Here is a 13,317-nt window from a genome sequence, read left to right on the forward strand (position 1 = left end):
CATCATGACCAAGTGGGATTTATCCCAGGGATGCAAGTATTCTTCAATATCTGCAAATCAATCAGTGTGATATACCACATTAACAAACTGAAGAATAAAACCATATGATCCTCTCAATAGACGTGGAAAAAGCATTTGACAAAATCCAACACCCATTTCTTATAAAAACCCTTCAGAAAGTGGGCATAGAGGGAACCTACCTCAACATCATAAAGGCCATATATGACAGACCCACAGTGGACATCATTCTCAATGGTGAAAAGCTGAAAGAATTCCCCCTTGAGATCAGGAACAAGCAAGGATGTCCGCTCTCACCACTACTCTTCAACATGGTTCTGGAAGTCCTAGCCATGGCCATCAGAGAAGTAAAAGAGATAAAAGGAATCCAAACTGGAAAGGAAGAAGTAAGACTATCACTGTTTGCTGATGACATGATACTATACCTAGAGAATCCTAAAGACTCTACCAGAAAACTGTTAGAGCTCATCCATGAATTTGGCAAAGTCGCAGGATACAAAATTAATACACAGAAATTGATGGCATTTCTATACACCAACAATGAAAGATCAGAAAGACAAATTAGGGAAGCAATCCCATTTACCATCACATCCAAAAGAACAAAATACCTAGGAGTAAACCTACTTAAAGAGACAAAAGACCTGTACTCTGAAAACTATAAGACACTGATGAAAGAAATCAAAGATGACACAAATAGATGGAAAGACATCCCATGCTCTTGGATTGGAAGAGTCAATATTAGTAAAATGACTATACTACCCAAGACGATATACATATTCAATGCAATCTCTATCAAATTACCAAGGACATTTTTCACAGAGCTCGAAGAAAATATTTTAAAGTTTGTTTGGAAGCACAAAAGGCACAGAATAGCCAAAGAAATCCTGAAAAAGAAAAATGGAGCTGGAGGAATCAGGCTCCTGGACTTCATCCTATACTACAAAGCAACCGTCATCAAAACCATATGGTAGTGCCACAAAGACAGAAGTATAGATCAGTGGAACAGGATAGAAAGCCCAGAATTAAACCCACGCACCTACAGCCAACTCATCTGTGACAAAGGAGGTCAAGGATATACAATGGAGAAAAGACAGCTTGTTCAATAAGTGGTGCTGGGAAAACTGGACAGCCACATGGAAAAGAATGAAATTAGAACACTCCCTAACACCATACACAAAAATAAACTCAAACTGGATTAAATACCTAGATATAAGACCAGACACTAAAAACTCTTAGAGGAAAACATAGGCCAAACACTCTCCGACGTAAATGACAGCAACATCTTCACAGATCTACCTCTTAGAGTAATGACAGTAAAAACAAAAATAAACAAATGGAACCTAATCAAACTTAAAAGTTTCTGCACAGCAAAGGAAACACTAAACAAAATGAAAAGACAACCCACAGAATGGGAGAAAATCTTTGCAAATGAATGGACTGACAAGGGATTAATCTCCAAAATCTATAAACACCTCCTACTGCTCAATACCAAAACAAACAAACAACCCCATCAAAAAATGGGCAGAAGATCTAAACAGACAGTTCTCCAAAGAAGACATATAGACGGCCAAAAAACACATGAAAAGATGTTCAACATCTCTCATCATTAGAGAAATGCAAATCAAAACCACTACGAGGTACCACCTTACACGAGCCGGAATGGCCATCATCAAAAAGTCTTCAAACAATAAGTGCTGGAGAGGGTGTGGAGAAAAAGGAACCCTATTACACTGTTGGTGGGATTGTAAATTGGTGCAACCACTGTGGAAAACAGTATGGAGATGCCTCAGAAAACTACCATTTGACCCAGCAATCCCACTCCTGGGCATCTATCCAGAGAAAACCATGACTTGCAAAGACACATGTACTCCACTGTTCATTGCAGCACTATTTTCAATAGCCAAGACATGGAAACAACCTATATGTCCATTGACAGAGGTGTAGATCAAGAAGGTGTGGTATATAGACACAATGGAATATTACAGCCATTCAAAGGAACAAAATACGAGCATTTTTAGCAACATGGATGGACCTAGAAATTATCATGCTAAGTGAAGTCATTCAGACAATGAGACACCAACATCAAATGCTTTCACTGACATGTGGAATCTGGAAAAATAGGACAGAATGAGCTTCTTTGCAGAAGAGATGCTGACTCACAGACTTTGAAAAACCTATGGTTTCCAAAGGAGACTGTTTGGAGGGTGGGGGGATGCGCTTGGGTTGTGGGATGGAAATCCTATAAAACTGGAATGTGATGATCTTTGTACAACTATAAATGTAATTAATTCATTGAGTAATAAAAAACCGTACAAACACAACTTTAAAACAAAGCTGAATTGATAAAGAATTCAGCGAATACCTGCATATGTATATACATATAAATATTTATTTATATATATATTTTTAAAAGGCCAGCACAGCGTGACCAACAGGTGGGTCCTTCTTCTTCCTCTTGGTCCCATGGGAAGGAGAAGAGGAGAACTGGCCCCAGGCTCAAAGATCTGGAGCCCAGGTGCCCCCTTTAGGGAGGATCAGCCTTCTCCCAGCAACACCCAGACCTGGGTGAGGCTGCGCCCTGGACTGCAGCCCCGCTCTTTGCTCCTCTGGACCCAGGGCAGGAGGGACAGACCCTAAGCAGGGGCAAGTCAGAGCCTCCTCCAGGGTGATGCCAGGAGGCCCCAAGCAAGGGGCAAACAGCCACCAGGACTTGGATTCAGGCACACGAGGAGGTAATTCACAAGCAAAAGACACTCTTGGAGCATTTTTACTGCCTCTGGAACCACAGGATTCGGGAGCAAATATTTTAGAGGCTTCCTGTTTTCTTCCACATGTTCAGGTGTGTAGACACACACACACACACACACACACGGGAGTGTGCGCACACTCTCTCTCTATTACTGAATCCAGTTTCAGGTAAGAACATTGAGGGCCAAGGAGGAACAGCCCTGTGTGGGGGCAGAGTGGCCTGGCTCCACCACATTCACAACCAACAGGCCACTCGTGCCCATCCTAGTGACACCACATCCCTCACCCTCAGCTCCTCTGCCCTCGGCTGTGTCCCGCTGCACTGAGTCAAGACGCATGACCGCGTCTCTCTCCAGGCCGTGTCTTCGGCCCTGTGGACCCAGCAGGAGACCTTCTCCAACTCGAGAAGGAGGCTGCTAGAAGGGAGGGAGTCCTGTCCTGGCGCACTGGTAACAAACCTGACTATTACCCATGAGGATGCAGGTTTGATGCCTGGCCTCGCTCAGTGGGTTAAGGGTCCTGTGTTGCTGTGGCTGCGGCGTAGGCCAGCAGCTACAGCTCTGATTTGACCCTAGCCTGGGAATTTCCATCTGCTGTGGGTGCAGTCTTACAAAATCGAAAAAAGAAACGAAAAGCAAAAGAAGAGCAAAAGGGAAAAAGAGACCCACGAATAGGAAGGTGGAGCCACCAGGAATTCAGGCAATCAAGCGCAGTATGTCCTGTTGCAGAGCCTGGCAGACCTGCACGACACCCCGGTCCCCTCCAAATTCATGCCTCCGCCTACCCCACCCCTGGGCAAATGTCACTCAGCAAATGACTCTGCCCCCGACACTGGAAATCAGCAGAGGCTTTACACCTGAAGAGGCCCCAGAACGTCCTACCAAGAAACGCAGCCCTCCACCCGCCTATCACAGTGGATGTTTTGACCTTGACTCTGGCTCTTGACCTGGTCTGGGTGCCATCCCACCTCCTCCCAGCCCAGGCACCGTGCTCTCTCCAGGGGCGCTGGCTGCCAGCGTGCTGGGTGCACCCTGTGCAGCCCAGATGAGTGGCGGGGTCACATCTCCTCCATTAACTGTCCCATAGGACTTGTGCCACACCGAAGCCCTGGTCACCTCACCCCCTGGATTTCTCCCACGAATGACATTGCTGTGAAAATCTATGGGCAGATGGCTTTGTGCTTCCGAGTGTTCCTCTGATCTAGGAAGCTGGCATAACGTCCCGCCGGCCATAATTAGTAGCCATGGTGTGGCCTTGGGGGAAATGACGGAGCCTCTCCGTCCCTCAGTTGCCTCGTCTGTAAAATGGGCCGAGGTGTCGCAGGCATCTCAGGTGCTCATCACAAGCACAAACGGGTTATTCCAGGGGGAGGTCTGAGCAGCCTGCCTGGCAGAGAGCCCTCAAGCCCTCAGTCCTGGGTGTCGTCAGCATGAGTGCCTGGAGCTGTTTGCCTGGAGACCAGGCAGCCCCAGGTCACATCAGGGGGATGAAGGACCCTGGGGTTCCTTTTATTGCGAGGGGGAGGGGGTTTGCTGCTCTTCCCTCCCACCCCCACTCTGGGTGGGGGATCCTCTGTCAGGGGAGGACACAGACCTGGTCAGGGGGGTGCCGCTCGCCCAGGAACCTGGAAGGAGTTCCTGTCCCCAGGTTGGGGGGCTGGGGGCAGAGGGGAGAGCCTGGGGGAGGGGGGAGGCCCGCTCAGCTGCAGGAGCCAGGGGTGCAGGGGCAGGGCCAAGAGAGGTCAGGGTTGGGAGCCCCTGCCATGGTCAGCACGGGGGTGGCTCGTGGACCCTGGGGCCAGAGCCCTGGAAGTGGGCATCGGGCAGCAGGGGCCCCTCGCAGTCCTGGGCCTGAGTCCACTGGGCTTGGTCAGAGCCCAGAGTCTGCTCCTGGGTCTGCTGGTGAGACCGAAGCCCAGGGGCCAGAGCCTGGGAGCGGAGCGTGTGTGGCAGGTCGGGAGCTCAGCCTCGGGGCCCAGGTGGGAAGCAGGGGTGGAGTTGGGCAGATCAGGGCAGGGATGCACAGGAAGGAAGGAGTCCAGCTCAGAAAGATGCTTTATTGCTGTGCGAGGTCTCAGAGCCTCCGCGGAGCAGGGCGCAGGCTCCCTGGGCATGTGGAGCCTCCAGAGGGCGACTGTCACCTTCCCAAGGGTGAGCAGGTGGTGCCAGGCTGCCCCAGGGACCAGGGCACCCAGCTCCTTAATGAGGAGACCTGGCACTTGGAGGGGAGCTCTAGGCTTGACTGGGGTCGGTGACTTTGCCTGAAAAGATGATGCTCTGGGTGTCTTTGTGAATTATGGAAAAGAGAAAGGGCCTGTTGAAATGCACCGTCAAAAACTCTATGGATGTGAGTTCTATGCTGATTCCCGTGGCAGCAGCTCCTTCCGTGCCCTCCTCGTCCACGTCAAGCACAGCTCTGTGGACCACCTGTGGGAACACCAGTCATTACCCACGAGAGAACTCCTCTAAGGGGACTGACACTCATCCAGCAGCAGCTGCTGGCCTGTCACTGTGCCATCAGCCTGCTCAATCTGCTTGTTCCCCCGACACACCTTTCAGTGGGGTCACGCAGTTGTGATGCACGGGTGTGCAAACGGAGGCTCCAAGGCTCGAAGAGAGTTGCCCAGGGGTCACAGAGGCAAAGAGCAGGGGCTCCCTTCTCTCTTAAACCAGAGACGGTGCTGCCTCCCCACCCCCAGCCCAGCTGCAGGAGGCAGGGAAGCCCCTTTTCCTACGGACAACTGTCCACGGCCCGTCCACGGCCAAGAAGCAGATGGGCTGGGGTGCCTTTTGCACGTGTCCAGCCTCAGCTCCGTGTCCCTGGGGCCCTCGGCTACTTTGCAGAGGATGTGGTGGCTTCCCAGCCTGGGACCCCGCGGCCCCTTGGCATACAGGCATCCTTTGGCAGGTGGGATGCAGGGGAGACTAGGGGGCTGCCCGGTCACCCTCATTCTCTCTGACCACTCTGCTCCCAAGGTCTCCGTGCCAGGGCCCCTGATGTTCTTCCCGTGGGCTCTTCGTGTGTTTGCATCATGACGGCTCTATGGCCAGTGCTATCCTCTCTTTCCTCTGACCCGCTCTGCTGGGCACCACACACCAGCCAGGAAGCATGATCTTCCTTTTGAGGGGAGAAGTTGGAGGGGTACGGGAGTTTAATCATCTGCCTCTACAGGCTGTGAACAACGGAGCCTGGCCTGGGGGTCCCCGGCTTGACCTCCCCGGGTCCCTCCGCATGAGAGGCTTCTGGGTCACATCATCTGTCAGGTCAGATGGGGACCTGGCCACAACATGAGAGTCGCCCAGGGAGGGGGACTGAGTTACAAGAAAGGCAATGACTTTGCCAATTCTGGTTTACCCGAACGTCTCTCGGGCCCTCGCTTTTCACCCTCCGATGAGGAAGATGGACTGTCCAGTGTGAAGACTGACCTGGGAAACTTTCAGGCGTGCTTGATCTGTGATTCCTGACAGGTCAGCCTGATGGCTGAAGACTTTCTTAATGCCCAGGTGGGGAAGGATGTCATGCAGCGTATAGTCCCCGGAGACGGAAAACCGTGGCAGGTGGAGGGCAGTTATCCGTCTAGGAAACAAGAAAATAAACGTGAACTTCTGCTCGGAAGGCTGTGCCACTGATCACCCCTCACAGCACAGCCTTCTTGGTTCCACGCCCATTGCCGCCTTACCCCAGAAAAGAAGGTTCCTTTCCTCGGGTTCTTACCCCCCCAGGCTACATCTCCTGAACCCACTAGGCCTCCGTTCACCTCTGCAGGAGTCTATCAGGCCAGGCAGTCACCAAGGCTGGGGCTGGGGCGGTGCCCACGCCTGGTCCTGCTTCTCCCCCGGGCGCCTGCAGGGCAGCGCGAACCTCCCTCAGTCCAACAGGGAGTCCGCCGCTGCTGGGAGACTCTGCTGTGGCCACTGGCTCCATGGGCACCAAGAGGGCTTCCTGGAGGAGGTGCCATGGAGCCCGAGTCCCAGAGGTGGGAAGGAGCTGGCTGGGAACCAGGAGGACAGGGGGCAGGCGGAGGCACTTGCAGGAAAGAGGGAGGAAAGAGGGGCTGCGCCACAGCGTGGAGGGCAGGTGAGTGTGGGGGGCAGGGAAGTGAGGGCTGGGCAGGGGCTTGGGGGGACATGGAGGGCTGGGGGCTGCATCCAAGGGCCTTGGGGACATCAATCAACGAATCGAAGGGCCCCATCTTGCCTTCCACAACCATTACTCCCTTGGATCTGCCGAACCTCCCACTCAGGACAGTGGATCAAGGACTGTCCCTCTCAGGAGGCAGCTGAGCCCCAGAGAAGCAGAGGGAGTGGCTGGGGGACCGTGAGCCTGGGAGCGGGGCTCTGGGGCTGGAGCTCTCCCCCACCACCCCCTGCACTGCTGCCCACACACCCTCCCTGTGCCTCTTGCAGACACAGGGCCAGCACTGCCTCTCCCTCTGTTGTCCCTCTCGTTCTTCCACGTTCTGGCCTGTGTGTCTGCCCACATTTTATCCAGAATCCACCTGCTTCTCACACTTGCTGGCTCCCTCCTGGTCCAGCCCCAGCTGCTGCCCCTGGTGACTGCACTGGGCTCCAGGCTGGCCTCCCTGCCTCCAGGCTTGTCTCTGCAGACTGGTCTCCACTCAGCCCCCTGGGGGATCCCACTGGGACATGACCCAATCAGTCATTCTCTCACTTCAGACCTTGTGCTGACTCTCTGTTTACATTCGGGGGCGGGGTGGCAGTCAAGGGGTCTGCAGCCCCCACAGAACCTGACCTCCCCGGGGGCCCTGACCTCTCCCAACTTCCCCCCTCCCTCCCTCTGCTTCTGCTGCTCTGGCCTCCCTGATCCTCAATCACAGCAGGCTCCTCCTGCCTTTGAGGCTGTGCACAGGCTGTTCCCCGTGCCAGGAATGCTTTTCCCTGACATCGTCTCGGGGCTCAATTCCTCACCTCAAACGTCATCTGACGGTCACCCTATTTAAAATCTCAAACGACGTCTGGGGTCGAATTTCCTAATCATTTTATTCTACTTTCCTAGGCCCCCTCCCCATTCCTTCCCTTTCGACACACCAGGGAATTCATTTCATTTGCTCCTTGTCCGTCTCCTCAATTACGCACTAAGCCGCGCGAGGGCAGGGGTTAAGGCTTCGTCTGCCACCCTCCCCTCGGGATCTAAATTAGCCCCTGCACGTAGTAGGTCCTCAGTGATCCTACGGACCCCGTGAGACTGGACGACTGATGAAAGGAGGGAGTGTAACGCGGAGCCCGCGCGGAGCTGACCTCAGAGCCGGCCTCCCCTGAGCCCGGATGCCAGTCAGGGTTCTGACCCGGCGCCCCCCTCAGACTGGCAGACACAGAGTCAACACGTGGGAGGGTTGGGGGGGGTGGCAGATGCCTGAAGTCCGGTTCTTATCCGAGTGCGAGGCGCCTCGGCCCCTTACACAAAGGAAAACTTCAGGCCAAGGCCACGCAGGCACCAAAGGGCAAGGTCATTCCCGGCTGGGCTCTCCCGCCTCTGCCCCCGCCCAGGATGGGAGTGAGGCCCCGAGTGCTGGGGATCAGGAGTCCAGGACAAGAGGGAAGGGCCCAGGAGGCAGGTGCCCCCCACCCCCTGCAAAGCACCGGGTGCTGGGGACAGTCACCTCTGGTGCAGGGAGTCTCTCCACCTCCTCAGCGTCTCCGGGAGCAGCTGGGCTTCCACGGCCGCCATCCTGCCGTCGTCAGGGAGGATGAAGAGCGCGCTGTCGTTGCTGGTGTACGGGAGCTCCACCACCGTGCAGGCCAGCTCCTCGTCCCGGAAGTAAGGCAGGGTCCGGCCCGAAATGCCCATCATGGGCACCCTCACCGTCCTGTTCTTGCTCACGTGGAAATCTGCCTCCGTGGTAAAGCTGGGATTGAAGGGCATCTTCCACTTGGCTGGAGGCAGAGGGAGAGTCGAGAGTCTGAGATGCAAGGGCTGCCTGCCTCTGCCCCCTCTGCCCTGATCCCTGGGGGTGAAGACACCCCACACACCAACACCCCCATGTGCCCCTAGGGGCGGCCTCCTAGGTCTGCACATCCTCCTGGGCAGGTGGGGACGCCCTTGGGGATGGGGTGATCCCCACAGGTCGGGGGGTGAAGGGGCCAGGAAGGAAGCCTGGGTAACTGTGCTACGTGAGCAACCAAGAGGGATGTGGGGGGCAAGGGAGAGGTGGGCGCAGGCTGGGCCTGGGGACAAATGGGACATCCTGGTCCTTGAGGGAACAGCGTGAGTGACCAGAGGTTAGGCGTTGGCCTCTCAGAGAGGGCACATCTCCGCAGGCTTGGGGACCAGGCTGGATCAGGAGCCCCATGGGGCCCGGGAGGGCAGGGCGGGGTCAGCAGAGGAGAAGGCTCGGGTCTCCCCACCCCGGGAGTTTGGAGCACTCAGTGGGGAGCTTCTCCAGCAGAGCAGAGCCCTGGGGCTTCCCTGGGCGTGTGGTCTCCCCACTTCCAGCTTTGTTCCCAGCCTTCCCTGTGTGCCCATGAGTGGAAGGAAAGCTGAGCTGCCTGGAGTGTCCCTGGGGCAGGTGGGGGTGGCACAGATTCGCAGGACAGGACAAGGCAGGGAGGGAAGACAGGAAAGCACAGGAGATTCGAACATCAAACATCCCAAGACAGATCTGGATTTTTTCCCAGAGACAAGCAATTCGGTGCCTTCATTTACAGAGGAAAACCCAGGCAGGCCCTGGCCACTGCCAGAGCCCAGCAGGAGCCCCTGGCTCGGGACTAACCTGCCTCCCCCCAGCCAGTGTCTCTTAGGCACCTGACCGCCCCGGGCTCAGTGGCCCTGGTGTCCTTATCTATTCCGGGTCCTCTCTGTGCGCTGCTGGCTTCCGGTGTGAAATCTGCCTTCCCGCTCATCAGCATCGAGTCCCGGGCTGAGGTGGGCAAGGCTCAGTTTCTATCCGTGGGAAGGGGCCCTGGACCAACCGGAGACTGGGAGAACCTCCTGTCCTGGCTGCTCCTCTTCCCTGAGGCTTCCTCCCCGTGAGGGCCTTGCCACGCCCACTCGCTTACTTATCAAGGAGCACAGTTGAAACCCCGGGGGCGGCCGGGCTCCCCAGAGGCTGCCTCAGGGTGAGGCCAGCTGCCAACCCCACCTCTGCCCCCAGAAACCAAGTCCCCTTCAACCTGACCCAGGTCAGGCACAGGCCGCGGTGTGCCAAGTGCAAGCCTCCCTGAGCGGGTCCAAAAGCGTCTCATTGCGCAGGAACCTGGCGTCCCGCCCGCCCCAGGGATCTGAAAGCAAAGCTCCATCCACCTGCCAGCCAGGCAAAACTGCAGCCAGCATACAGGTCTCCCTCTGCCCCAGGCAAAGACTTAGGAGGCTTCCGAGCCCTTAGCTTCCGCAATAAAAACTGCCACTCGGAAAAACCCCAAATAGACAAATCCTATGTTTGGGACACAGCCTCGGTGCCAAGCCCCCCTCAGCCAAGGGCAGCCCCCCCGCCCCCCGCCCAGTAATGTTTTAACTAAGGACACACTGGCTGAGGCAAGACAGAAATAAGCCCGAAGTTACAAAACTTCATGCGTTTCCCTCTGAACCCCAACAGGGCACCCACCTTTAAAGTAGATGCAGTTCACCAGAACCAGGACGGTATCCGGGGAAAGTTGTTTGAACAAATCCACAATTTTCCCCTTGGTCTTATTCTTCACATAGTTGTTGATGAACTCTACGGCAGCATCGGAGTCCTTAAAGCTGATGGAGAAGACCTCGGAGAAGTACAGCTCACGGGCATCTTGGACGAACTTGTCCAGCAGCTTCAGCCGCTCATCCACGAACATGGCGTTGCCCACGTTCAGCTGCAGCAGGTTGCTGGGTTGGCTGAGGGCCCGCAGGAGGTGCTGGAAGCCCTGGTGGATTTCTGCCTCGGGGGTCTTTGTGAGGTTGAACTTGAGGCCTTCCAGGAGCTCTGTCAGGGTGGAGCCTCGGGCCCCCAGAGACAGGAAGGCCAAGGCTATGGAGACGCTCAGCGGGGAGAAGATGACGTTCTTATTGGGGTCTAAAGAAACCAGCTGCTTGTAGAGGCTGAAGGCGAAGTCGGTGTTGCTGGAGACGACGGCGGTGTTGTGCGCTGGCAGCTTCGTGATCTGGCCCTTCAGGGTCACAGTCTTTGAGGCAAGGTCATCCGCTGGGACGCAGTGGACCCTGGAGCAGAGCCCAGCCACCAGGAGGCCCAGAGCCAGGAAGAGGGACATGCCCTCCGCCCTCATGTCTGAAAAGCAAAACTCCTTTAGGTCTCAGAGGTCAGAAGCTGCCCCGAGCACCTCCCGTTTCCCCTGTGTGGCCTGCAGTCTGCTGTCTCTGCTGCTCTGTCACCTCCCAGGGGGAGGCACCTCCTGGGCTCCCATTATCCAGGAGGCTGGTCTGGGCTCCCTCTCAGCCTTTGAGCAAGTGCGAGAATGGTTCCCAGGCTCCCCAGCGGAGAACTGGGCCCAGAGAGGGGAAGGGGCTTTTCCCAGGTCCCACAGCAGGCACGCGGAGGAGCGAGGGTGAGAAGCCTGGGGTGCCAGGCTCCGAGGTGGGGAAGCTGGTGATGGGGGAGGTGCTATCCAGGGAGAACCCGTCCCCCTCCTGCCGGGGGAGCAGACACCCTCAGAGGGGACTGGGAGGCAGGGGCTCCTTTTCCACTAGGTCCCCTGTGTGTCCCCAGGTGGAACCCCAGGGAGGAACCCTGCCCTGACTCAGAGGCCACAGGGCCCCTCCTGGCCTCTTGATGACAAGTGTGACCTCAGGCAGGCAGGCAGGTCGTGGTGCCTGCTCACAGTGAGGGTTCAGTGAGCAGGGCCCCCAAAGGCATCGGGAGCAGAGCTGGAGCATAGGTGGCCCTGCTAGGGGCCGGGGGAAAGGCCCAGGTTGCTAGAGTGTTCTTTCCAGCCCCTGCCAGGTGCCCACATGGTGGGTGTCTCCACCATCAGCCTGGAAAGGCCTCCAGGTGGGGAGGAAGCAGCCTGGCCTCAGGGTCTCAGAGAGGTGAATGAGGGTTTCATTGTGATCACTTGTGATGGCTCTGTGGTGACAAGCAAGTGACTAAAGCTCTCTGAGCCCCAGATCCCATTTCTGTGCAACATGTTGAATGGCTCAGGTGACATAAATGATGCCTGGCCAAGAAGAGGAATTCTCGGGCTGTCACCTCCTCCACACGCCACCACCTCTCAGTATCTACAAGTTTCTCAGTATCTCCAAGCTGTGGTCCCTGGGGACAGGGGACGGTGCCTCTGCACAAAAGCCTGAAAGAGGCTGAGTTCAACGGTGGGGACCTCAAGAAGCAGGATTATTTCCCTTCAGCCTCTGCCCGCTCAGCGCAGAGTTTAGAAGAGATGTTTGGACGGCAGGGGGGTTAGGAGGGAGGAGGGGAAGAGAGAGAAAAGCAGAAGAGGGAGGGGGAGGCGAGGGAGCTGAGCTGAGTCTCATCCAGAGGCCAGCGGAGAGGCTGTTGGACAAGCCCAGGAGAGAGGCAATAAATCGCCACCACTCTTCGTTTCCTTTGGTCTCATGCAACCATTTCTTTCAAAAAGAGTTAAGCATTTCCCCCCCCCAAAATAAAATTTTTGGAGAAATAGCCCGTGACTGAGAGGCCAGGTTGGAGGGCTGGCTGTGTTTCTGAGGGTCTGTCCCTTCAGTTACTGGACAGACGCACCTGCCTGTCGGCTTGGCCCGGGGCCCTGGAGGTCTCCCTGGAGACCCTGTGGGCTCTGCCCAGAGCAGTGCCCTGTGCCAGGCAGGGAGACCACCTCATGGCACTCACGGAGGTCTGGCCCTGGCAAGGGAGGGGGGCACAGCTGCATGAGGGGCACAGCTGGCTCGAATCAGCATCCCACAGAGGCAGAGCCTGAAGGGACCCCCGGAGAACTGGGGCAGGTCCCTCCCTTTGCAGGATGAAAAAGAGCCCCAGAGACAGGACAGGTCCTCAGAGGGCGCAAAGCCGTCCCCGCATTGGACACACGTCCTGCCTCCCTCCTGCCCCCGTGCCACAGGCCCTGGGCCAAGGCCTAGAACCTCCAGCAAAGGGGCCCCTGTGTCCCCGAGTGGGAGCATCAGGGCTTACCTGCCTCGCAGAGCGGGATGCGCTGAGTGGACCCAGAGCCACCACCTGCCCGCAATGCTGGGCTTTCCAGGGGCCGCTGCCCATTTATCCCTGCAAAGGTCCCCTCCCCTGTTTGGGAAATGTTTGCGGTGACAACACAGTGTTCCGTCCTCAGACTGGAAATGGGCAGCTGATCATTTCTGGTAACAGCATTTACTATTTGAATAACGTAGTTACACAAACTGATCACTTTTTGTACCTTAAAAAAAGAAGTAAATTTTGGAAATTTCCCTTGAGAGATTTTCTTTTTTTTTTTTTATTTTAAGAAATACTTACTGAGAAATGTGTGAATGCTCAGAATAGATAAACAGGGATGCTTAAAAATAACCCTTTTTTATTTCCAAGTTTATGGTTTTTGTTCCTTTTTTCCCCCGCTTATGATTCCCTCATTAAGGACCATGTGAAACAGAGAATGTAGAGGAATTGGAAAATATTCCCCTCGGAGTTCCCCTTGTGGCTCATCG

At 55.7% G+C, this 13,317-nt stretch overlaps 1 protein-coding gene across 1 annotated transcript; it reads right to left on the reverse strand.

The window, feature by feature from the left end:
- Positions 1–4,802: 4,802 nt before the first annotated feature.
- Positions 4,803–12,900, reverse strand: LOC100153899 (serpin A3-8). Its single transcript, XM_001928822.6, has 5 exons — positions 12,815–12,900; positions 10,328–10,981; positions 8,387–8,660; positions 6,192–6,342; positions 4,803–5,192 (listed from the first exon to the last, which is right to left on the reverse strand). Exons 2-5 carry the CDS (start codon positions 10,977–10,979, stop codon positions 4,998–5,000), a joined length of 1,272 nt encoding a protein of 423 aa, XP_001928857.5. The 5' UTR covers positions 10,980–10,981; positions 12,815–12,900; the 3' UTR covers positions 4,803–4,997.
- Positions 12,901–13,317: the final 417 nt, after the last annotated feature.

This window comes from Sus scrofa, chromosome 7 (assembly GCF_054392235.1).
Source record: "Sus scrofa isolate SSC_HxYL_T2T_F1_AM1 chromosome 7, Sscrofa_HxYL_maternal_Yorkshire_Landrace_v2.0, whole genome shotgun sequence".
Taxonomy (NCBI): Eukaryota; Metazoa; Chordata; class Mammalia; order Artiodactyla; family Suidae; genus Sus; species Sus scrofa.